Here is a 24,922-nt window from a genome sequence, read left to right on the forward strand (position 1 = left end):
TAAATTATTTTTATAGCTAGGTATATCAAAAAAACATTATAACTTAATGTTATAGGCTGATAGACCATCTCTAATCAGAATTATTTTTCGTATACAATAATATATCATTGAATTTAAATTTAACAAACTTATAATAATGACCTACTTGACATTTATTGCACAGCAGATCGGTACTTACTTACCTAAATTTTTTATCGTTTATTAAAAGAGAAAAAATTATATTTTATAATTTATTAATATACGTGTTGATTAATTTCCGTTGATTACTTGATTTCAGATTAGCAATATTTGATTGTACAATGAGTTGTTTTTATAAAAATATCCTTAATTTATTAGCTGTTAACCTTTTAAAATATTCTTAAAGTATTAAAATTTACCGTTCTACAGATCGGGAATTAATAAACGAAGAAGACATTAAAGAGTTAGTATTTTGTTTACATTTTAAAATATTATGGCTGTATTTAAATGTGTATATATATTATAAAATGTATAATACAGAATGTATTCTACAATGTTTAATAATTTATAAATATGTACTGTTGCTAAGGAAGTAATAAGAGATTATTGATATTTTTAATTAATACTTATGTTTACGTTATAATTTGCACGTTTTTGTGCACTTCATATAATTTTTAATTTTGATAAATTAATTTTTTTTTGTCTGTTTGAAATTTTAATTTTGAAAAGTACCTGAAAATTTAATTAAAGCTTTATTGTTAATCATCATCATAGTAGTTTTAATGAATTGTTTTGAAAAATGTCATTTTTATTTTAAAAATACCACGGTTTTTCAAACTGAAAATGATTATAAAACTATGGCTTATGTTAACGTAAGTGATGTGAATTAACTATTAAGTGACCATCAACCATGCAATGGATACTTTGTTTGCTTTCTAATTTTATTAACGTACACAGTTATTTTATTTTTGAATATTCATACTGAATCTCGTAAGGTTGTTTAACACGTTTAGTCATTAATTTACTTAGAGTTTTAAATATCAAAGTATTATAAGTGACAACACACTAAGAATATAATGTTTATACTTTCATTAAGTGTTATTGTGTTTTGAACTGTAAATGTTCATTTAAATTGTAAACTGTAATCTACAAAATAGAATTCATAGTTTTAATTGTTATTTGTAATTTGATAGTTTTAATACCTATTGTACGTGTTTATTTTCAAGGTGTATAATATGATAGAGACTAGAGAGTATCTTGCATAGTTTTATTCGGTGTTTATTTTAATAAACTAAGACTCTATTTAACAATAATTTTACAATTTTGTTTCACACGTCGTTCGAGTTTGCAAAATACGAGAATGGGGAGTAAAGTCGAGTATTAGTTAGGGCTAACTATTTTGAACATGAAAATTATTTTATAAACTATAAAGTATTTTACACCATATTATTTAATGCAACTGTAAATTGCTAATGTGTTTTCTTTATCAAAGTATTTGAATTGTCAGTTATGAACTATTTTAAGTCACGTAAAAATATATACATTTTTAATAACTTTTTTAAAATTAAATTAAATTGAAAATAAAATATGTATACATTTAAACTAAAATGAAATAGTATCCAATTTTGAATGCTGCAGATTACTAGACTGATAATATATTATATATTATCATCGTTGGATTAATAATACTCAGTGTCGGAAAATTTACGTGTCGTATCGTTTTACACCTGTAATTTTATCAGGAAAAGTGTACGAATCAAAGAACGAGAGTTCTTTAACATTAAATCAAATCGATAAATAGGAACCAGGTCAAGAATTAGGCCATTGATATTTTGTACACAATATATTAGCTCAATTAATAAAGTCAAACGTATAAATAAACTCGTTCGTATATTCAATATTGTATACTTATTTCATATTAATAAAATGTGGTGCTCGTTGAGACTAGTACGTTTTTGATATTCAATATAGTAGCACGGTTGTTGTAGTTTGGTCACATTGCTAATTAATATGTATAGGTAAATATTAATATATTTTAAAGGCACATGAAAAGTTGATTAAAATTTGGTCGAAGCGGAAAATTACACTGATTTATAGGTTAATGTATAAGAGACATTTTTTTTTCATCCACTATAGCGGGAAAGGCGATTTGTATAACAACGCGCACGTTGGATAATAGCCGATTTGACGGTGGAGAAAAATAAAAACAAAATAGAGTAAAAACGGAGAAACTAGACGATAACATATAATCAGTAGAATAAACAAGCCCATGACAGATTTGTTACACGTCGACACAAAATCCGTCGTTTTCACCAACGTTCGAGACTAGCCGACACACGTCCTTTGACGTCATCTCAACTTTAAATCACCAAAACAAATATTGTGGCCGCATATTGATATTATTATTATTATTATTATTGGTACAACGTGAATATCCTTTTACGTTGGGAATATCTTTTACCACAGCTACGGTTTCCGGCTATTGTTATTTCGGTCGAGTATTTCGCTCAAGTGGAACTTCATCCACCGGCTTATTATATCGACCTATATGCATTTTAGCTTGTATATATGTTTGAAAAGCGTAAATCGAAAATGCCCGTCACCGACACGACGCACTCTTTGGTTTGTATCGCTGTACAAATAACTATAGCTATCAGCTGTGCATAGTCGCGATTACACGTACGTGTTTTATTTTGGATTTTGATTTTCCACATCATCGAACTTGACGAGGTCGACATTCGTCAGAAAATAGTCGCTAAAGACAACGTATTAAAAGAACGCCACACGTGCACGTTCTCATGAACGTGCAACACACCAAATTTTTGTTCAGCTGTTTAAGTTAAAAATCTTAAAATAGAGTGAAATATTTACCTTCTATCAAACTACTTAAAGGTAAGAACATTATCTGTGATTTCACATAGGTTATTTTACGATATATTAAAGTTAGAACACCTGTAAAATTCTCATAATTCGCTTAAAAATTAAACTATTGCAAAGAAACCTAGGTGAGATCACAACTAAAGTTTGATGATAGATCAATTATTTTTGTTATTAAAGGTTATTGTTGTACTCAATTGTATCTGGCTTATACAAATTTGTAATATCATATCTACTTTCGTAAATGGAAACAACATAATATGTGGGTCTGGCGTCCTTTTAAAAATATACTATTATTTCCGGTTTCCGTTCTAATTTCATTGTTCCCCTGGTTACGTGGAAAAAAAGTGCATAATTATTATGCTGCTTTTTGTCATCTCGAGTCAACGTTCTTTTCGGATGTCTCCCGAGTGTCGTGATCTATTGTTCGTTATCATAATACGTAGCATCGACACCGTTGGTTGAACGAATAAAAGAACTACAACTAACGCGCGCGCCTAAACTACTCGTACCTATAGAATGTTATTATGCACCAAATGAAAGGAAATAAGATACTATTTATCACTATTCATCTGGATATTAGCTTTAAAAGTTCCTTTAAAATATATTTTAAATAACGATTTATCGTTTCAAAATATTTATATTTTGAGATATGTAAATATAACTATTTAAAATCTACTAGAACGAATGATAAAAATATATTTTTTTTATTCTATAATCTTAATTTGAATGTTATTTAAATTCAAACGTCAGATATATTTTGTACGTCTGCTTTGACTTTTTCCAATAACAATTTACATCATACATTCAAATATATGAAAATATGAAGTTTTATAAATAGAAAATAAACACGAACATTTCGAATAAATCTTCCAAAATTATAACCAGATGCCTAATTTAAATTTTAAAATATTTTTTTATATTGTTCCGTTAACATTTTTGAAACTTAAAAAAAAAACTTTTTTTTTGTTAACTTTTTGGCTACATCAAATAAAGATAAATAATAGTAAAATTTATTCAAATTCATATGAGCGCAAACCTAAAAACGTAAAACTATTAATAATACGCAATAAAGGAACGTGAAAATGTAACACTGTAGTTTATTATTATAAAAAAAAAAAACAAAAACAACTTAAATAAGTATTTATTTAGAGAACAAATTATATAATATAAATTGTAAAAAAAATTCATATTATAAAAAGCAATGTGTAGCATTTTAATTTAAGAATTTTTTAGGCACGAAGTACGTATTTTTAACAGTTGCAGTAACATTAAAAATATAATATTATAAGTAAGTTATATAGTCTATGTACAGAATTCTTTAAGATTACGACCCGGTTAATTGCTGCAAATAAACCAACAATTCATATTAACTTGTTTTTTTTTTTTTAATTAGCTATTATATAAATATTATAGTCCTACATTCAATATGAAACAAACCTACATACATTTTTTTTTACGTTTAGGGAATATATACTGCCCTAGATTTAAATGAGGTAAGTACTGTCTAAATACATACACTTATTTATTATGTTCATCACGCTTTTATTTTATATAGAACATAAAGTTGTAAATGTGATTAGTTAGTATGGTTTTACGAAAAAAATTTGTATTTTATATTGTAGTGATTGCGTATTTACCTAGTGTTTATTACTGGTCATTGTTGAGTATAAAAGTTACTATAAAAAGTTGACAATCGATAGTTACGCTAGTAATTAACTTACTATATACTATATAGTAATATAAGAATTTATTTACCTATTTTATTTGGAAACAACTATTGACCTAATCACATTGAATGAATAATAAATAATAATTGAACATGATAACTTCTTACAGAAATAGATCAGTAACTATATATATATTATATGTATTTAGGTAATTATTTTTATTGGTTTAAAAAAAACACAAGTGGTATTTAGAGGGTGCTTGGTTGTGTTTACCTCCCCCAAATTTTTATAATATAAAAAATTGTAATTGGTTATATTATGTCATAGGCATTCAGTTGAACTTATTTCTAAGATTTTGTTCGTTTTTTAATAAAAATAAATTCTTGGTTATATTAAGAAATTATGAATTATTAACATCCAATAGAATACTTTATAGTATGATAAGAGGAAAACGATTATTTATTATTATAGATAATTATAATATTTTGTCAATGAAAAATAAATCATTCCGCGGATCACTTTGATCGACATAAATCTTACTCTCTCATATATTTAACCTAAATTTTGCCTATGTTAAGGAATAATAAAAGTTTGTTGAATATCGTAAGATCGACTATAATCAAATTTCTGTTTCGTGATATGCCGAGTAAAATGTGTGGGTATATAAAATAAATTACTTAATCTAAAGAAATACGAAACGGAAATGTTAAAGGAGAATCAAAACACTAAGCAATATCAGTTAAAAGTGTTTTCAAAAGTACCTATAAATCAAGTAGTAACTTTCTTTATTTCAGAGTTGAATCAGAACGTACAATGAAAGTGAGTTGTGGTGCATCGAGTATCTACAAATATTACGTATATTTCAAATAAAGTAAAGTACATCGGAATTGAGTAAAGTATAGTCAGTTTTAGTTTACTTTTTATGGGACCAAATAATTGAACGACGTCAACCGAGACGATGCGAACTAAAGTGGATTGGGCACTGATATTTGTTGTCTTTCATGTGTGCAACATAGTATAAACTACCCACTTTTGTGTCCATCGTAAGAGTTCAATCGTTGATCAACGCAGTAAAATGACAAAACAGTTTTGAATTTTTCGAGAAGTATACATGATGCTCAAAAAAGTAGCCAGATCATTTGATCAAGCCACTTTTTTGAATCTCACTTCTTGATTTCTAAAAATTTGAATTGAAAGTTTGAACATTTTTGAAGATATAATTATTACTCGCAATTAAAAAATAACTAATATAAAATTGTAAAAGTCAGTTTGATCAATTATTATGTACATACTTTTATTGTTTTCATAATATTTATTATTTTGATATCGTATTTACGTACTAATTATCACAAAATGGGTAGTTTTTACGTCGCACACGTGAAAGACGGAGTCACAGAGATAATTATTACTATAATAATATACCCTCCAAAACAGTTTCGACTTATTGTTTGAATCGGAAAAAGCCTTGAAACGTAGTCACCACTAATAAAATAAATAATGTTTAATCCATTTTATGTATTCTACAATAATATTATTATTGTAACTGCATAGTTAGAAATCAGTATCTATTAATAAAGAGAAAGCCACTCATTACCTATAGTATATGTGTATGTATTTGTATTGTTTTTTTTTTTTTTTTTTTGCTGATCTTTAATTAATTAATTGTTGTCTAAAATAAATCGTATAATTATTATGTTATTCAATTAATTAATGTGCTTATATACATTGTATTTAACATTTTAACTAAATTTGATGTCAGTTCAACACATACTTATATGTATATTCTCTGTCATAATAGATATTTGTAAATTGTATTCCAATATTACTGAAAGTATTAAAATTGTTTAAACTATGAAACCCTTAGAATTAATAATTAATAATTTACAATCTAACACAAAATGATATTTATTAATAGCATAATTATTGTCCTCCTCTGCCTTATGTTATTATTATGAGTACGGGTTATTGATTACTATATACTTAAATTTATCAAATTCATATTGATATTTTAGCACGAAAACGAAATTTTTCACTTGTTATCGTAGGTTATAGATACATTGCATGGTGTCGTCTTGTGTTAATTACTTATATATAAAAGATAGAAATGTAAAATCACGAGTAATTAATTATACAATTAGTAAAAAAACAAAAAACAAATAAAAGCATGTTTGGATAATATTTAAATTTGATAATAAGCTTATTAATATATTTTGTTAGTGTTGTTTGCTGTTTGTTGAGCTTAGAATAATTCAAGAGTAAATATTCCGAGGTTGTTGAGCGTTATACCTAATGTTTACTATCTTTTACCGAGAATGATTTAGATTTCTCCTTTGTGAGTAACAAATTCGTCGAATCGCTATCGATTGAAATTACTATTGTGGTTTGTCACGAAATCGTTTGTCAAGATGAAACTTTATCCCGTTCGAGATATTCCTGCTACAAGTTTTCCACAAATATATTTAATTTTACACAAACGCCTACATCAATACTCGATGCTGATTATATCAATAAAAATGATAACATTGCAATGACACCAATAATGGTAAAAAATAGGATCGCACATGATTATTGTATTTTTAAGAGGTGCAGGAGTGGGGGGAAAGGCTTTAATTAACGTAGTTTAACGAAATAAAATCAATTACACTACAATACCATAATATGTGTATGCGGGTTTATACACGTCATAATGGTCATAACATGTACACATTATAACTTGTTGTCGTGAAAATTTTAGTTCGGCCACTTGTTTAGTCGATAGTTTTCATATTTTTAGTAAATATGCAAATTAATACTAACTCGTTGATATTTTTGTACTTAATATTATACATTTTTAATATTATTTCTACGTACTCTTTTGAAAATATAAATTTTGTTTATTAGTCATTAATTAAACTAATTGAATGAAACAAAATTAGAATTAAAATTTATGTCAAATCAAGTTATTTTAATAAATATACTTTAGTCATACTGGTTGGATAAAGTAAACACTTAACATTTAAAAAGTTTTGTACATATTACCCGGCTAAAGTTACTTAAGTCGTCGTGTTATGGTTAATGTAAAATATTATTAATAAATTCATAATTATTAATAAACTACATTTAATACAATACTAAAATTATTTTTATTAGATATTATTAATACTATTAATTAGACAACATTTTATTATTATTATTTATTTAAACGTGGTAAAATTTGATGACATTTTGAATTGCATAGAATGCCCGATGCTTTGCATTTGTATTTATTTGTTTTGCAATTTGATTTACATGCACAACGTTGATATTTATTGATAATATTTTACATTAGCCATAATACGACAACTAAAGTAACTTTAGCAGGGTAATGTGTACAAAACTATGATTTTAAATGTTAAGTGTTCACTTTATCTAACCAGTATGGCTAAAGTATACATTATCCGGATAATGTGTACTTTAGTCTTGTTTCGGATTTTAACCGTAACATATATATTTGTATCATGTAACTATAGAATTTAAAAATATTTAAAGATAAAATTGTAAAGTATTGATACTTGTCTATTTGTAACTTCATCTAGGTTCAGGGCTTGCATTTAAAAAAAAAATTTGTTATACGTTATTTACATTTAAAACGTTATACAGAACTTACACTTTTTAACATATTTTATAAATAATAACTATTTAATAATTGGAAATAAATTATTTCTTTTAATGACATACTAAATATAACGTTTTGCGTTATGTTTTGTTTGATGATAACATACATATTTTGTTAATCGTTATGTTTTGTTTTGTGTTATTTAATTATTTATGTTTATCGTTTTCCGTTATAATTACGTTTACAAATTTTAATCGTTTTTTGTCAAATATAACGTTATCATAACGTTTGCAAGCCCTACCTACGTATAATCAATATTTTTATTAGTATTATTATTTAGTTACTTTTAAATATTTCTATGCTTATTATGATATACTTATACTGTGTATTTAAAAATCGCATGATTAAGCTGCAACGCAGTTAAAACTACCTTGAATATAATAGTGGATACTTTGAGTAGTTATAAAATCAAATATAAAATATCAACGACTAGTATGTTCATTCAACAACGAATTAAATGATTTGCTCTAGGCTCTAGTTAGTTATTAAAAAGTGTAAAAATGATGTAATTTTCTGTATTTTTGAAAATGTGAATTATTTTCATTCATTAAAATTAAAAATTGTTTTTAATTTTGATTTTATCAATTAGTAACTCTATAAAATGTGTATTTAAAATCAATCAAAACACATTTTAAACTGTTTTTGGCATTGCATTTTTTTTTTTTTTATAATTCATTATAAAAGAGAGATCAAATAGACATCAGTCAATCATATATATATATTTTATTATTTAATAATAATAAAAAAAAAAAAAAAACAAAAAAAAAATGCACCACATTTTGTATCAGAGCTATTCGTTTTTCAATTAATTACCTGACGTAGTAATATAACGTTGACAAGGTTCTGTGCAAAAGAATGGATCATATCGCCCCACTAACCAACCAAAACCCTTTCCTCTACCACCACTATCGCCACCTCACCGCCATCAACATCACCACCACCACCACCACCACCACCACCGCCATCGCCACCTCCAACACCACAAAACCCTCATGTCACGCCCATCGACCACGGCGATCTACTCACCAGCACGGCGATCTACTCACCAGCACGGCGACTGCCTGAGCGAAGCTGACGGTGTGGCACAGGTCGCTGCCGAACGGCCAGTACTGCAACAGCAGCGTGGCGACGAACGAGAACGGGACGCAGAAGAGCGTCATGAGCAGGTCGCCGACGGCCATGTTCATGATGAACAGGTTGGTGACCGAGTGCATCTGCGCAGAGAACATCACCACGTAGCACACCAGACCGTTGCCGACCAGCGACACGACGAACACGACCGTGTACGTGAGGTAGACGAGCGTCTGGAACGCGGCCGAGCTGTCCGGGTGACAGTACAGCCCGTTCGCGAGGTCATCGGTGGTGTTCAACTGCGCGGCGGGCAGGGTGGCGGTCACGTTCCACGGCGTGGTCGACGACTCGTCGCCGTTATCGGACATGGCGCCGCCGACGCGGGACACCTGCAACAAAACGAAGACGCGCGTCGCGTTTAATAAGTCCGTCGTCGCAATATCGTGCCGTATTGATACGAACATACGACGCAAGTACTGTTTTCGTCGCGCCGACGTAATTCGACCTGTACCTACATTAGGTAGGGAAAATAAAACAGATGTATCGTAATATTCGCAATGGAGACGATTGTTAACCTCTCGATTTTAATGCGATCTGCCTACTCTTCCCCGTTCACTTTAGATAGTTTAGAACCACCCGATGGATATATTATATTATATATTATTATATAACAAATTCTCCCGAGTCTATAATAAATTTGTCTGTATACATCGTATTACAAACTGTATTATTTCAGTTATTAATATTGATAATCGAACGAATATACAAATAAAAAAAAAAAATTCAAGCATATAAATTGTACTGTTCCGTTGTACTGCGATTTTATAATTTTGTGATCAATTTTGAATGGATAGTACAACTGGTGCTTCTTATCGAAACATGTTATTGACTCGGGAGAGTTAACCACCAGCAATGGGAAAGGTATTGTAATTTACATGAAAAAAAAAAAATTACACACTATGGCGTTAAGGCAAGCAAAATTTGAAAATATAAACACACTATTGTCTATTGATGACATTTTCTCGCATGAAACCACTTGAAGTCGGGTAAATATAAAAGTCAATAACCTAACTAATTTATATAGTAATAGAAAACAATTGTTAACTAATTGTTTGTTATTCAAGTTTATATAATAAAGCGATGTATTTGAATCTTTACAGCTTATCCTTTTACAGACTCAAAAACTATAATACGAAATACCTGTTTTCCTCATAAAAAATTCGTAGGAAAGGAAGTATAAACGTTGATACCGAACTATATACATGTAAAATGAGAAATACAATATTTTATATTGCAAATTATATGTATTAATAAACGTATAACGAATATATAGGACTGCATCCTTTGTCTCTCCAGGAAAACTAATTTGAATTACTCACGTGGGTACTAGCGTTCATTATAAATACTAAATTATAATAGTAATTTTAATCCATGGTATTTTTGATATTCAATTTTAGAACGTAGCCATCTTCAGTTCTATTATGGTATTCAAATGTCTTCTAATATTTTTGTTTAAAAACTGATTTATTTGGTTAGGTGGCTATTAGGTGCAATAATTCGCTTGTTTGTGTCTAATTAATTTTGACCGTAACAATTTCCTATAATTTTTTTTTTTAATTATATAAATATTTGCTAATAGTGTACTTAAGGAAGAGGGTGAAGAGACTTCATGTCTTCCAAGTAGTTTACGAAAATTTAAAAAGATTTAAGTGTTCTTATGTTAAAGGGGATTGTAGTATGTGAGAAGTGGCGTATGCAGGATTATTTTATGAGGGGGGAGAGGGAGAGAAGTACGATATACAAAAAATAAGAAGATGGTAAGTTATTTAATATTTAATCGCCTTGATTGTTTTGCTTAATTATCAATTATAGCTTTTGGGCTAACTTCAATTTCACGATTAATATTTAACAATGCCAGTCAATTTAAGTGAAATCCTTTTATAGTATTTTAAAGGTATGTTTTAAGACAATGAAGTGTTGAAAAACTTTTTTCTGGAGTAGAAGTTGTGACAGGTAAAGTTACAAGAATCTGCTATAGATGAGATTTCATGAGGAAAATAATTATTTCATTAATAAAGTTATGCTTGAAAAGTATTAATTAACAATCCTCACTTGTGATGATGATACGTGTGATAAAGGAAAATGACGAAAATATTTCGAATGACACGCTAAACAAATATCTATATTATACCTACTTACTTGTTTTTAAAAACGAACAATTATATATTGTTTCCATTTTGGAAAATGAATAATTTTTTCATCTAAATTTTTACTTAGTTATGTCACTGCTTGGATACACTCTCGGACTAAATGACCAAAATTAATTGATAAGGGTTAGATTTTAACGGCGATATAGGCAGTTTTGTGACTGTTAACGTACGTGAGACTGCTATACCTAGTGGCTAATATCTACTTAGCTAAATGGATAATCTTTATTTTCATAGTTGTAGCGTGTCAAACCACCGAGTCGTAGAGTACAACTACACATACTTAGATCCACTCCAGGATTATAGAGGACTGAAATGATTTCGTGCGTGTGGAACTGCAACGGTGACATGGTTTTTATAATAAACTTTATAAGCAGTATCGTAACCGTTATCATAACGTCGGATTGCCGCAGGAGTGGCGCCAGTACACGATTATTAAAAAGAACACATTTATCATGTGACAAAAATACTTGTCTTCTTCTTCCGAGTCATTGCACACGTGTTAGCTAGCTCAGACTTTTTTTACTAGTATCTTGATTATTCCTTCAGTCCGTCATCTTCACTTGCAGATGCACAATATTGTCCACCAACACCGAACGAGATGTCATAACAGAATTTTCCATAGAATATTATTTTAGTCACTTTTTAGACTTCTAGAGCCGTTTACTTTTTCAGCTTGGCCTAGTTAAAATAACTATGAAAATGCGTTGTACCTATACCTATTATTTTATATCGATTGTACTATTTTTTTTCATTAAATCAATTCGATTTCTTTAATTTTAATAATTATAGGTAGGGATCGGAAGTTGATGACTTTAAAAACAATAAAAAATGACCATAAAAATGGCCAAAAATGTCCTAAAAAAATTACAAATATTAGTTTTATATTAATAAAAATACATTTTTTTAAAATATTTTATTCTATTTTACTATAAAATTCAAAATATGACATAAAAATGACAAAAATGTCTTTAAAATAGGAAAATTAAAAAATTAAAAATATTTGTTTTATAAGTGTCTGTGATTTAAGTTATCGGCATAATGGTTAACAAGAAACGATAAGAAATGAATTAGTGTGAAATCAGTAAAAATAACTAAAAATGTGGGAAAATGACCTAAAAATCTCAAAAAATGACTTAAAAAGTAATAAACACCAAAAAATTCAAAATAAAAATTAGTTATTTAGATTCACATGCTTATGAATCAGATTTTTGGCCAGGAGAGCATCGTCTCAAAAGTTCCAAAAAAAATGCAAAATGCATCAACATCTGAGCCCTAATAATAGGTAATATAATATATATATTTTTTTAGGCAGTAGACTTATGTGTATCTATATACAGTGAAAACTGTTTAATGCGGAATAGCACGGGACCAATCAAAAATTCCACTTAAAGCAGTTTTCCGTTTTATTAAATAAAACTGAAAAATTTCGGATTATATATATTCCTATCAAATTTTCACATTAAAAAGTTAGTTTACACCATTTATAATTTTTATTTTTTGAGTTTAATTATAAATTTAATTTATTACTTTACTTTATAAAACTCATTTTAGAATAATTATAGACTTATTTTCTTACAAAATTATTAACAACGTATACATATTACATAAGTATGAAGGTTGGGAATTAAATTTAAATATTTAGCTTTTCAAAAATCATGTAGAGTTTTTGTTTTGTCAGTGTTGCTGCTATTTTTCCAATATTAAATATATTTGAATGGACATCACTTTTTATGTATTAGCAAATTAGTGTAAAACTGTTGGTGCATAATTGTTTCACAGCTATATACATTATACATACGGAATAAGTTTGTATCGCAATTCGATAACCAAAAAATACAAATTACCTAACTAATATAATATGTAGTGCAGTTTTATTTTAATTATCCTTTACGATGTACTTACATATTCATATCAACGTAGCATGACACGTGTCATATTTCCGGCTTATGCAAGGTTTTTACTTGTATTACACCTACAAAACCGTTCCATTTTCGAGTTAGGAAGGTTTCGTTTTATTGAGATTTAATGTCTATATAAAACTTCAGGAACATGCTGGGACCATAGACAAATTCACAAATTAGATAGTTTTCTGTTTTATTCAGGATCCGCATTATACAGTTTTCACTGTAGTTACCACTGTAATATCTAATGGGGATAATAATAAATCAATTTAGAATGAAAAAATCCCTGATGACTTGACGAAAATGCCATATGTCCGATTACAATACGTTTCGATTACATATAAAAATGTTGAAAATATTTAGACAAGCGTACACTAATGTACCGAATCCGAATATCACTGTCTAGTTTAGATCTATTGTATATATATAAATATAATCAATAACATTATAGGTGCTTTTATACCATTCGATTACAATTGTCAATGAAAAAATATTGATTGTTAGTATATTTCTAAATAAAAACAGGTTTAAGTTTGTAGTATAGCGGAGAATAACGAAGATATAAAATAAATTATACTTCTTAAGTTTTGAATAATATAATAGAAATACTTTAATTTTTATTGTGATACTGTTTTATAATAGTTCTTAATACGCCACTTAAGCACTTGTATTTTTTAATGCATATTAATGATAATTGAGTACATAACATAAAAATATTTTGAGTTTATGAAAAAGTTTCGAAAATAAACTTCTTATGCAAATGGATTAAAAAAAAAAAACATAATAGTTCTATATACTTTTAAATTTAACATTTATAATGGCTTTAAAACATCGATACAGTTTCTCAGAGATAGATAAATATATAATGTCTAAAATTACTTTTTGTTTTATAATATAACACCGTTATCGTAAAAATTTTGTTAGATGTGAAGTATATTGTAAATCAAATAGATTTTAACTAAGAATTTCACTAACGTATAATATTTATATATGAATAATTTAATGATAAAATTCTAAAACCAATACTTTATACATACATTTGGCCAGTAATTTCTGTTAAATTAAAAATAAAAATACATACAATATTAGTATGTGGATTGTATATTAGTAAATAATTATTATGCAAATAATAATATGTAGATATTCTATATTTGAAAATATTGTAAATTTATTTGAATGGCTTTCATAAGTATATACTACATACGTTATCCTACTCAATTACAAAAAAAGCTTTATTCGTCATTAAATCTAATAGGTTTGTTTATAAATTGTTTATGACTTTAAATTTTGAGAGGAACGATGAATGTATTAATTTTACAATGGTGTATGTGTTTTTTGTGTATGTCATCAGTCACCTTTTGAAGCAATATAAAAGCTTGGATTTTAAACTTTGTGTGGTTTTTAGTAGAAATTGAATCTAGTTGGTACATCAGAGAAATACAAGTAAAACATTTTTAATACTTTTCTTAAGAATTGGAAAAAAAAATATTTGTAGGTACTTAAAACGTTTTTGTTTATTATGTATTTTATTATACGTAATGACATTGTAAAAATTGTAGATTAATTTTAAGATATTACTTATTCATACCATGGAATTATTAACACTGTTTTACGGTGTTACAGTGACCTAATCGACATCTAATGTACAGCAGAGCAATCGCTAGCCTATCTTTTTATTAGTATTTATTTATTTATTGAGATTAAATAACAATATAAAAATTATATATACATATATATTTAAATATGAATTGTGTACGTACCAAACCTTAGGTATATATTCAGCAATTTACCATCAACCATGTTTGTCCTTGTTTTATTGTTATTATAATTTGTACTTATTAAATACATTTTTACCTACTGTTATTTATTATATAAAATTAAATACAAAACATATTCAAGTTTCGTTAAACTTTTATTACATTTTAATATTTATATATCACATATTATTTTTGATAAATTCTTTATACCAGTTTTAAAATGTATTATTTGTAGTGGCGAGACTTAAGTTTCTTGAAACGTTGAAAAAAGGGTACTACGGCCCCCTCATATACTTCTATTTTATTTTATCCACATAGGCAAAAATATATGATCAAAAACTAAAAACTAAATTTAATGTGTTTGAAACATAATTATTTTTTCAAATTAATAATATATACAAAAACTAATAAGTTAAAAAATATGTAAACAAAAGAAAATAAAGTATACTTAATACTCATACATATGAAAAACGTATATAATATTTGTGTACCATGTCACAAAAATTTTGTTTTTTTAATACATTAAATCAATGATTTTTAATCTTTGTATTATGGCGACACATTTTTAAAGTATTTCATACTTTTTGATAGACAAAAAAAAAAAAATAAGAATACTGGGTAATATTAAATATTTAATTTAGTTGGTAATATAAAATGTGTAAAATATGTTGATAAAAGATAACTTATTTTTAATTATCATAAAAATTATATCAATTACTTATAAGTTTTTATAAATCTGTCAAAAATGTTAGAATGTTTAAATGTTTTGTGTCATTTAATAAACTTCATCATACATTTCAACTTCTTTGGTGACACATTTATTGAGAGAAATATTGCATTGAGTCAATCTTTCTGTTTTTGAAAATAAGTCATAAATGTTGGGTTAAAAGCTAATTCGCTCAACAGTAGTTGATCACAACAATATCATACGTGACGATAACGATGAATTACGAAAAAGAAAATAAAACAAAAATTTGAACGGCGAAACGCGTCTCACAAAGCAACAATAATCCCCACTAACTTTCAAATTCTCTAAGCGCACCGTGCCTATAAAACCGAAATGTCGTCTCAGATTTATTTTTATACTATATTTGTGTGTTTACTGGAATGGCCCGCTACTCCACACACCGATCGCTCACGTGTGCGGTCTGATACTAGTCTATTCTAAGAATATTACGAGTATAAGCTATTATGGTATAAACTATAAGTAAGTATATAACAAAAAGAAAAAAAGATTTTGACTAACATAGAAATTAGAAACATAATATTTGATAATATTTTTTAATATATTACTCTGACATTTAAACTTGTTAAGTAAATATTTTATTAAATTTATTATTTAAAAATTATTTTTCTGTGTTCTTAGCGAGTGAAAGTGTCTCATTGTCTTTTACGTAGCTTCGAAACTGATTATATGTATGTATAATAATTTATAATATATATTAAGAATAATAAGGGCTATTTGGGTTCTAAGATAGAAATTATATACTTAGTATTCGGGCTTTGTGGTAAATTAGTAATATAATTTCGCGAATAACAATCATGTTGAGAAAGTTTACATTTTCCTGGTAGGATGTTGTAGTATGCGAATCCAACATTCTAGCTGGTTTAATCATTTTAATGAATGTCCACAGCATACGATATTCAAGAAAGTCTGTTTACTAATGTGGACTACTGCGTGTTAAGGCATAGGTTATTAGACCTCCCCTTTTTGACTAATTGAGTGCTGGCCTTAGTACTAAACCGCATATTCTGAATAGCAATTATAACTTAAGTTAGATTAACCACCAAACACTAAACAAAAAATACCATTTTGTTCTTAAATTTATATTTGGGTTTAAATTATTATCGTGATTATATTCTATTGGCGTCAATAATTGTTTTTATCAAATGGAAATTAAATTATTATAAAAACAATAACAATAAAAAAACTATACTTAAAAATATATAATTATTTAATTGGTAATTGGTATCAACATTTAAAAATATTACCAGGTTTCACATTATATCGACCGTTTATTAGGAATATAAATATAAAATGAGAAAAGTTGTGATTAAAAATTTTACATTTCATAAAACAATACTTTTTTGACAAGCAATATAATATACATATTATATATTTAATGGTTTATTACTAATAAATTATATATTTTAAAAGTCTTTACAGTAAAATAATTAAAAAATACATTTATACATTTTTATGTGTTAATATAATATAATGATCGTTAACTTAACAATAAAATGTGATGACAGTATCTAAAGTTTTAAATAAATATTATGTGGTTGTATAAAACAATTAACAAAACTTTTAGATTCATTATTATATGTATTAAATAAGATAGGTAACTAGAAAATATAACGAAAAAATAATTTTTAAATAATTTAATTAATAATAAGCAGCTTACTTAATTTTTTAAAATTAATTTAAATAGTGCCAAGCAATGTTAATTGTGCAACAATATAAAAATAGTAATGAATTATTCATATCTCTAAAGAATATGGTGTTGAACCCTATGTGTAAAAATAATTTATTCGAAATGATGTACTATGATAATATAAAGAAAAATAAGAGTAGGAATACAGAAAATGTTAGTTAAAATATTAAGCAATCAAATAATTTAATTTTGAACATAAATAAATTGTAGTAGTTATTAAATAAAAGCATATTGTTTGTGTATCTTATATTTTATTTTTAAATACCTGGAAATGTATTTATTATCTAGTATATATAAGTGGGAACATTGAAATATTAGTTTAATATTGATATAAATTATTAAATTAAGTTAGAATTTTAAATTTATATTCAATAAATTATTTAACACATTACTCTTTATCTATATTTTGAACGTTGTTTTTTTTAATTTTAATTTTTGTACGCAATTTGTTTTAAGATTAACTGTATACAATACAGCTATCAACCATTTGACAATTACAAACGAGATAGTTAATGTAACTATTACAATACAAAAAGGGTAGTTTCCGTTTATTATGAATAAAACATTTTAGTGCTGCTAAATAAATGCATAAATTGTTTATGTTTATAATACATTTTTTAACGTCGCAAGATATAATCGTATATGTGTGCCTTTGAGATAAATAATAATGGTAAAAGTAAATATCCTTCAAAGAAGAATATTTTAGAATTATTTTTAAACAAACAAGTAAAATATTTTATAAAAAATGAACTTCGTGTACAAAGATTTAATATTTATTTTTTTGATTCAAATAATTCATTTTTGTTCAGTAGATTTAATAATGTACGAAGGGTTGTAGACGGTAGTCGGTATATGTGTAAAATTGCAAATGAACATCGATATTATGATACAACTGTTAGGTATTCATTATTTAGTTTATTTTACTGACGCACAATATTTGATGGGTAATAACAAATATTTATACGGTTATCCTTCTATTAGACATATTTAATAGTGTTCTTGATAGCATATAACTACATATTCGTTAGTTGTTAGTGGCTTTGTATTTTCAACAAAATAATATGATATACGATAAGCAAATGTGTGTTACAACTCACTAGCAATGTAAAGAGAAATTAAATTAGAACTGCTTAGTAATCATACCTATAACAAGTGCAACTATTGAATAAATTGCTTAAGAATATTGTAATATTTTTTCATTGGCTTACTTGTATATTATAAACGTCTAATAAATAAGTTAAATATATTTATATATGTATGCAATAATTAATTATTTAATTTAAATTTAAAATAAACCTTTCATATTGTCCTTAATAGTTTCTTAGAAATTATATTTACAATTGTATATTTTTATACACGTTCCTTATTCATATTTTATAAAATTAAGTAGTAAAAGTAAAAGTAGTGTTATGTGTCTTGCGTTACATGAAAAATGTAATATTATATTTTATTTATATTATGTACTTTACATACAACATTTATTTAAATATATACTTTAGTTTTTTTTTAAAATATGAATTGCTTTTTTGTTTGGAAATGGACAATTTGAGTCAATGTTATACGTGATTTGGTTCTATCATCAAACGTATAAAATGGTTTTCCTTATACAATATATAGTAGTTTATTAACACCTATAGATAGTTATATAAAGCGTAAGAATGCTTAGTCGTCAATAACAAACATAAAAATGAAAAAGATTTATTACTGTATATTGCTAAACAAATTACTTTTTTGAAGACATACCTATCTAAAACAAAATGGTAAAATATCTTTTTTTTAACTTGTGATTTGTTTTTAAGTATTATATTTTTAATAACTTTATATAATTTCATAGATGTACAAATTATACAAATATTAAATTATATATATTTTTAGTTATTTTTTTATGATTACATCATGTGATATACACACAATACACACATATATTTAATACTTACATACATAGGTACCATATTAAATAATAGGATAAATCAAATAGACGTCCCATGACGACAATATTAGCTAGTTGGTAGTAGTTTTGAGCACAGCTGCGCATTGGAGCTACGTGTGCATTTATATTTTAGATAAATTAGAATGGAAAGACGAGTTGATGTAGTCAATTTTTTGCCGTCGAAAAGTCTGTCTTTTTATTGTGGTTTCTATCCACGTGAAATAATTTGGATGGTTTAAATCAGTGTTTTTCAACGTGTTGGGTTACAATTTTTTTTTAATGAATCATAAGTATATTGTTATAAAATTTAAATATCAAAAAAATAATTATACTAGAAACTATTTAGTATTTAATACAAATATAATTATTTCATGGATAATCTAGTTAAAGAGATACCATATCAAAAAAGATGGTAAACACTAGTTTTAAGCTTTGTCAAAATGATTATCATTGGAGTGTAAAATTTTAGGATCGTATTAACTACACGGATCGAGTGGTAAGAGACACCTGTTGAGTAATCCACGGCGCTGTCTTTTTGCTCATCCTTGTGAAGTTATAAAAACCAATTATACGAGATTACACAATTCAAACATTCATAATGACGATTATATGATAGTGTACACTAAAATCATTTTGTTACGTTTGCACAATGCTGTCTTCGGAGTTATAAAAATAAAAAACCTTTTAAAACAATAAGACTATAAAGTCCAATATAGTGATAATTAGAGATATACGAAATAAACATATATGTTTTATATGTATACGAGTATCATATAACTGATTAATCAAGTATGCTTACCACTATTTTTCTTTAATACTGAATTTATTTAAATTATGGTTTTTGGAAATTTTAATTTAACATATATTTTTAATATTTAGATTTTCTTTAAATAATTTGAGGAGTGTGATGATATAAATTTCTATTTTCTAAATGACTACTATGGGTTGTTTTTGTTTTTAAGTATTCATTGTTAAAGAGGTAATTATTTTTCTATATTAATGAATATATAGATAAAAAATTCGAGTTCTTGAGTTATTCAACTTAAAGTATTAAAAATAATGATTTATGATAATAGGTTTAATAAGTAATGGGTACTAAGATAATTTGAAAATCATTGTACACAAATAATATAAATTTATTGCATTTTAGTAGGTATATGGTTCACTATTTAAGTAAGGCATTATCAAGTAGTCAAGTATGTCCAAAGTATAATAATATGTAGTGGATACTGGAAAATTTTCAAATACATAGACCTAAAGATAAATTTACTGTGAATGAATGATGGAATTATGCAGCATTAAACTTTGTTTAATGGTTGGATTGGTCTTGATTTTTCCGACCAGTAGCAGATAAATCGTATCTAATATTCATCATTATAATTTTGATATTAACATGTTTTCTTGCATTTTCTAATGAAAATCAGTTGCCACCCTATCGATTTCCTGTCCAATAAGTACTGATTATTTAGGTCAAGTAGCATATTTATTTGAATAGTTAGGTTTAGCTCCTTGTAGTCTAAAATTAGCGTCATGAAATCTATGCCTGTGAATCGAGATCAAAATATTCATTGTAATATTGCTTTAAGTATAATAATATATTTTTATATTTTCAGTTTAAATTAGAAAATAATTAAATATTATATATATTAAATTCTGATCGGATCGTCGAATATATTAACTTTATGATGTGTATTTTTTTTCAAACACTTTTTAGAAAAAGACTACGATTATTAACGTCGTGGTAAGTTAGCTTGTACTTTGAAGGTTGTAAAATTAAGAAGGAAATACACTGAAAAAAAGGAGCCATTGTTTTCATATTTGTTGTGTAAGAAATTTCTAATATTGTTAAATTGATTATTTGATCATAAATTTAACGTTCAAAATAAATAATTTCACACAAATTTATAACAATTGATCTAAATGTATAGTTATTTTAATTTTATTTATAATTATAACTAATTTAACAGATGTGCCAAACGGTAGTACAATATTTGATGGGTAATTTTCACTTAATTTACTTGTACACGTTGAATTAAGTGATAAAAAAAATATTTTTTTCTATAGTGTACCTTCTACAGTCTACATATCTCGAAACGAATAAAAAAAACTCATGTTCCATGAATACATCGCGTATGTGGTAAAAATAGGTATGAAAACGGTTTAATTGTTTGATTGTATTGATGACAAGCATGATTTCCGTTGTTACGGGACTGCTGAAAAATTAGAGTTAAGGCAATGACAAAACCCTGTCTCTATCCCTGGTTGTATTTCAAGCCGAATTATTGCCCTAAGCACGAAGTTATTATCTTAATAAAGTATTAATGTTTGCATTAAAAACGTTCTTGCGGGTCAGTGCGTACGGATTTATTCACCAGCGTATTCTGGCGGATAAGACCTCTTTTGGGCCCTTCCATTATTCATTGATTCGTTTACATATTATTCGTCCGAGTGAATACGGTAATTGATTGCGTCAGTGTCAGTGTTTTATGTATAATGAAAATTCGATTTTAACACGGACATTGCGAATTATTTTGTTTGAAAGACTAATGTTCGATATGTCTATTTATTACTGAATGGTAGTATAGTACAATTATTTTAAGATTGTATTACGTATGCTTATCGCAGACGTACTCTAACTTCGTAGCATGGAATGTATCAGCTGATCCGAGTCATTTTAAAGAATATTATATGATATTAATACAAACATTATTATTTGTTTAAATTCAGCGTTTTTTTTTCCTGAAAATTATTTTTAAGACAATTGTTTTGACTATTGGCCACACTAATTATATTAGATATACTTAATATATATTATTTAAATTTTAAAAACCACGACTCGTCCATATAATTTACATAATATTATCTAGGTTACTTGAGATGGATAATGTGATTTATTATCTACTTTATTTATAGATTTATTTTTCTAATAGCCACCCTTACTAAAACGATGAATCTAATAAAATTACTATTAATTATTAAAAAAAGAAAAGGTATTTTCTAAATAAGGATTTCTAGTTTCATAGTAATTTGTTTTATTTGTTGTTTTTATAATATTATCAAATCACTTTTTTTTCTACAAAAAGTACTTAAAAAGTATCATATTATTATAATCATTGTGATATAAATTAGAACTAGACACAGATGTTACTTTAATTTTTATAATATTTTCTAATAGTTTAAACGAAAACCGCAAACGACTTTAACGTTTTGAAAAATACGCACCATACGAAAACCTGATTTTCGATTCTTGTCGTCGAGTAAAACTTTTTATATTTTTATTTCTTACATTATACAACTTTTTAATAGTGTAAGAGTTTTAAAATTTTCATTAATTTTTTTTCTGTTTTTTTTTTTTTTTTATGGAGGTGATATTATGTTTAATCAAAATATGAACCGTTTAAACTTTAAACTTTCGATTTCAATGATAATGTTTTTATTTACAAAATTATTTTTTTAACAATATATATATATATATATATATATATATATAAACATAATATAAAGGTGGTAAGTTATATTATATTTACTTTTTATTACGTTTTTGTAGTTTTGTAGTTCGGGATAAAGTCTTATAATCATATTATTATATATCTATTTGTCTTTCATTGCTATTTTTATTACAATATTAAATAGAATTATATAAATACAAATCATGGTATAATTATATTATAAATACATATAATCGTCTATTTTTTATTTATATTTTTTAATCACAATTTAAAAAAACGTCTTTTTTTGTTTGATACAAAAATAATTTAACTTTATCAAAAAATATTAATCATGACACATTATTAAGTACTAGTATATTAGTAAAGCACATACAGGGGTGTATGTAACCTAACCTCTTTACGCTCTCTGATTATTTGGTTATGAATAATATGAATGATGATAATTATTTATTGAGATGAAAAATATGAGATATTTCATATCTCTAATGCCCCATTACGCTAATTTGAATTTTGAACTTTTTGTTTGTGCCCTTCCCATAAGACATTTCTAAATACGCCCCTGAGCACATAAGTACCTACTACCTATATTTATGAAGAAATAATTGTTTTATAATATGTAAGTATAACCCTTTAAATGATAAAAATTCGAATAGCATTAAAATAGAGGTATTTACAGTATTTTTAGATTTCCTTTTAAATAACTTAAAACAAAAAAGCTCATCGTGTGAATAGTATTTTAATTATTTTAATACTAAGTTATTAGATAATAAATGTTTGATTAAAATGTTATTTTTTGGTAATTTTCTTAAAACATATTGAAGTATTTATTTGATAAATAAAATTTTGGTACATAATTTAGTATTTTTTTTCTCATTCAAAACCAAAAAAATATAAATATTTACTTTTAAAATAACAATATTTATACTAGGATCAAATTTAAAAAAACGTTGAGATATTGAATCAAATATCTAAAAAGATAATAAATTTATTTAAATATATATAGATATACTACATTATCATTTTATTATATCAATTAAGAGCTATACAGTAATTATTTAGGTAGCATAAATCAATTCAATAGGTTTTTATGTTTTATGAAAATGACTGCTTATTATTTTTGTTTAATTTATTGTAGTTTTATCTTTAAAATCTATTAATATTTAATTTGACTAAGATTTAAAAAATAAATAAATATTATTTGACTTATTTGAACTTCGTCGGATCCCAAACGGCTCCTGTCTATTGTTTGCTTATTTCCAAACGGTTCCCGTCAAAAATGGTTTTACGAATAGGTAAATTCCCAAACGGCACCCATTGAAAAAAAATGTACAAACAGGTTCAATTGTATGATTGTAAACTCTACAATAATTATAAGATATCTACACGCCTGTCTGATCGAAAAAAACAAGGCGCTCGTCAAAAAAATAATTAACGAGTTGTCATTAAATAAAATAGCACGCATAGACTATATAAAAAAATTGTGTCCAACAAATTTACTCGATATATGATTTTTTTTTTGGTATATTTATTTATACAAACATTTTTTCATTATTTATATTTTTTAACGTTAACAATTTAAAATTTTATATTATACTACAAGCTTTTTTTTATATAATTTTAATAATTTACTTAGTGTACACCAAAACATTGTTAATCACACCTCTTTTAAGAGACAGTTCTAAGTCTGTATAAAGTGGGAAGAAATTTGTGTTGTAAAAATCCGGAGCCGTTTAGGAATTTACCTGATCGTTAGACATTTTTGGACGGAAGCCGTTTGGAAATTGACTTTTTTGTAAAATGAGAGCCGTTTAGAGAAACGGGAGCCGAATGGGCTACGACCTCGAACTTACACAATCATTTATTTTACATGACATTAAACTATTTTGAATTTTGTTTAATGAGAGGCCAAAAGTTAAATACTTTCAGAAATTTATTATTTAATTCAAAATAATCAGAAAAATCTAAAAAAAAATTAAGGAAAAATGTGAATTTTTTACTTAAAACCAGTTTTTAACAAACTTAATTTTTTT

General features: G+C 26.1%; 1 protein-coding gene across 2 annotated transcripts in view; it reads right to left on the minus strand.

Annotated features, from left to right (window-relative positions):
- The window catches only part of LOC112594706 (RYamide receptor), a 105,036-nt gene that overhangs the window by 16,841 nt on the left and 63,273 nt on the right, over positions 1 to 24,922 (minus strand). For both annotated transcript variants that reach the window (XM_025339661.1, XM_025339669.1), the window contains exon 3: positions 9,186 to 9,599. In XM_025339661.1, coding sequence (XP_025195446.1) covers positions 9,186 to 9,599 — 414 coding nt within the window. The remainder of the gene's footprint in view (positions 1 to 9,185; positions 9,600 to 24,922) is intronic.

The sequence above is a fragment of the Melanaphis sacchari genome, unplaced genomic scaffold, assembly GCF_002803265.2.
Source record: "Melanaphis sacchari strain LSU unplaced genomic scaffold, SCAv2.0 Contig0_pilon_pilon, whole genome shotgun sequence".
In the NCBI taxonomy this organism is placed as follows: Eukaryota; Metazoa; Arthropoda; class Insecta; order Hemiptera; family Aphididae; genus Melanaphis; species Melanaphis sacchari.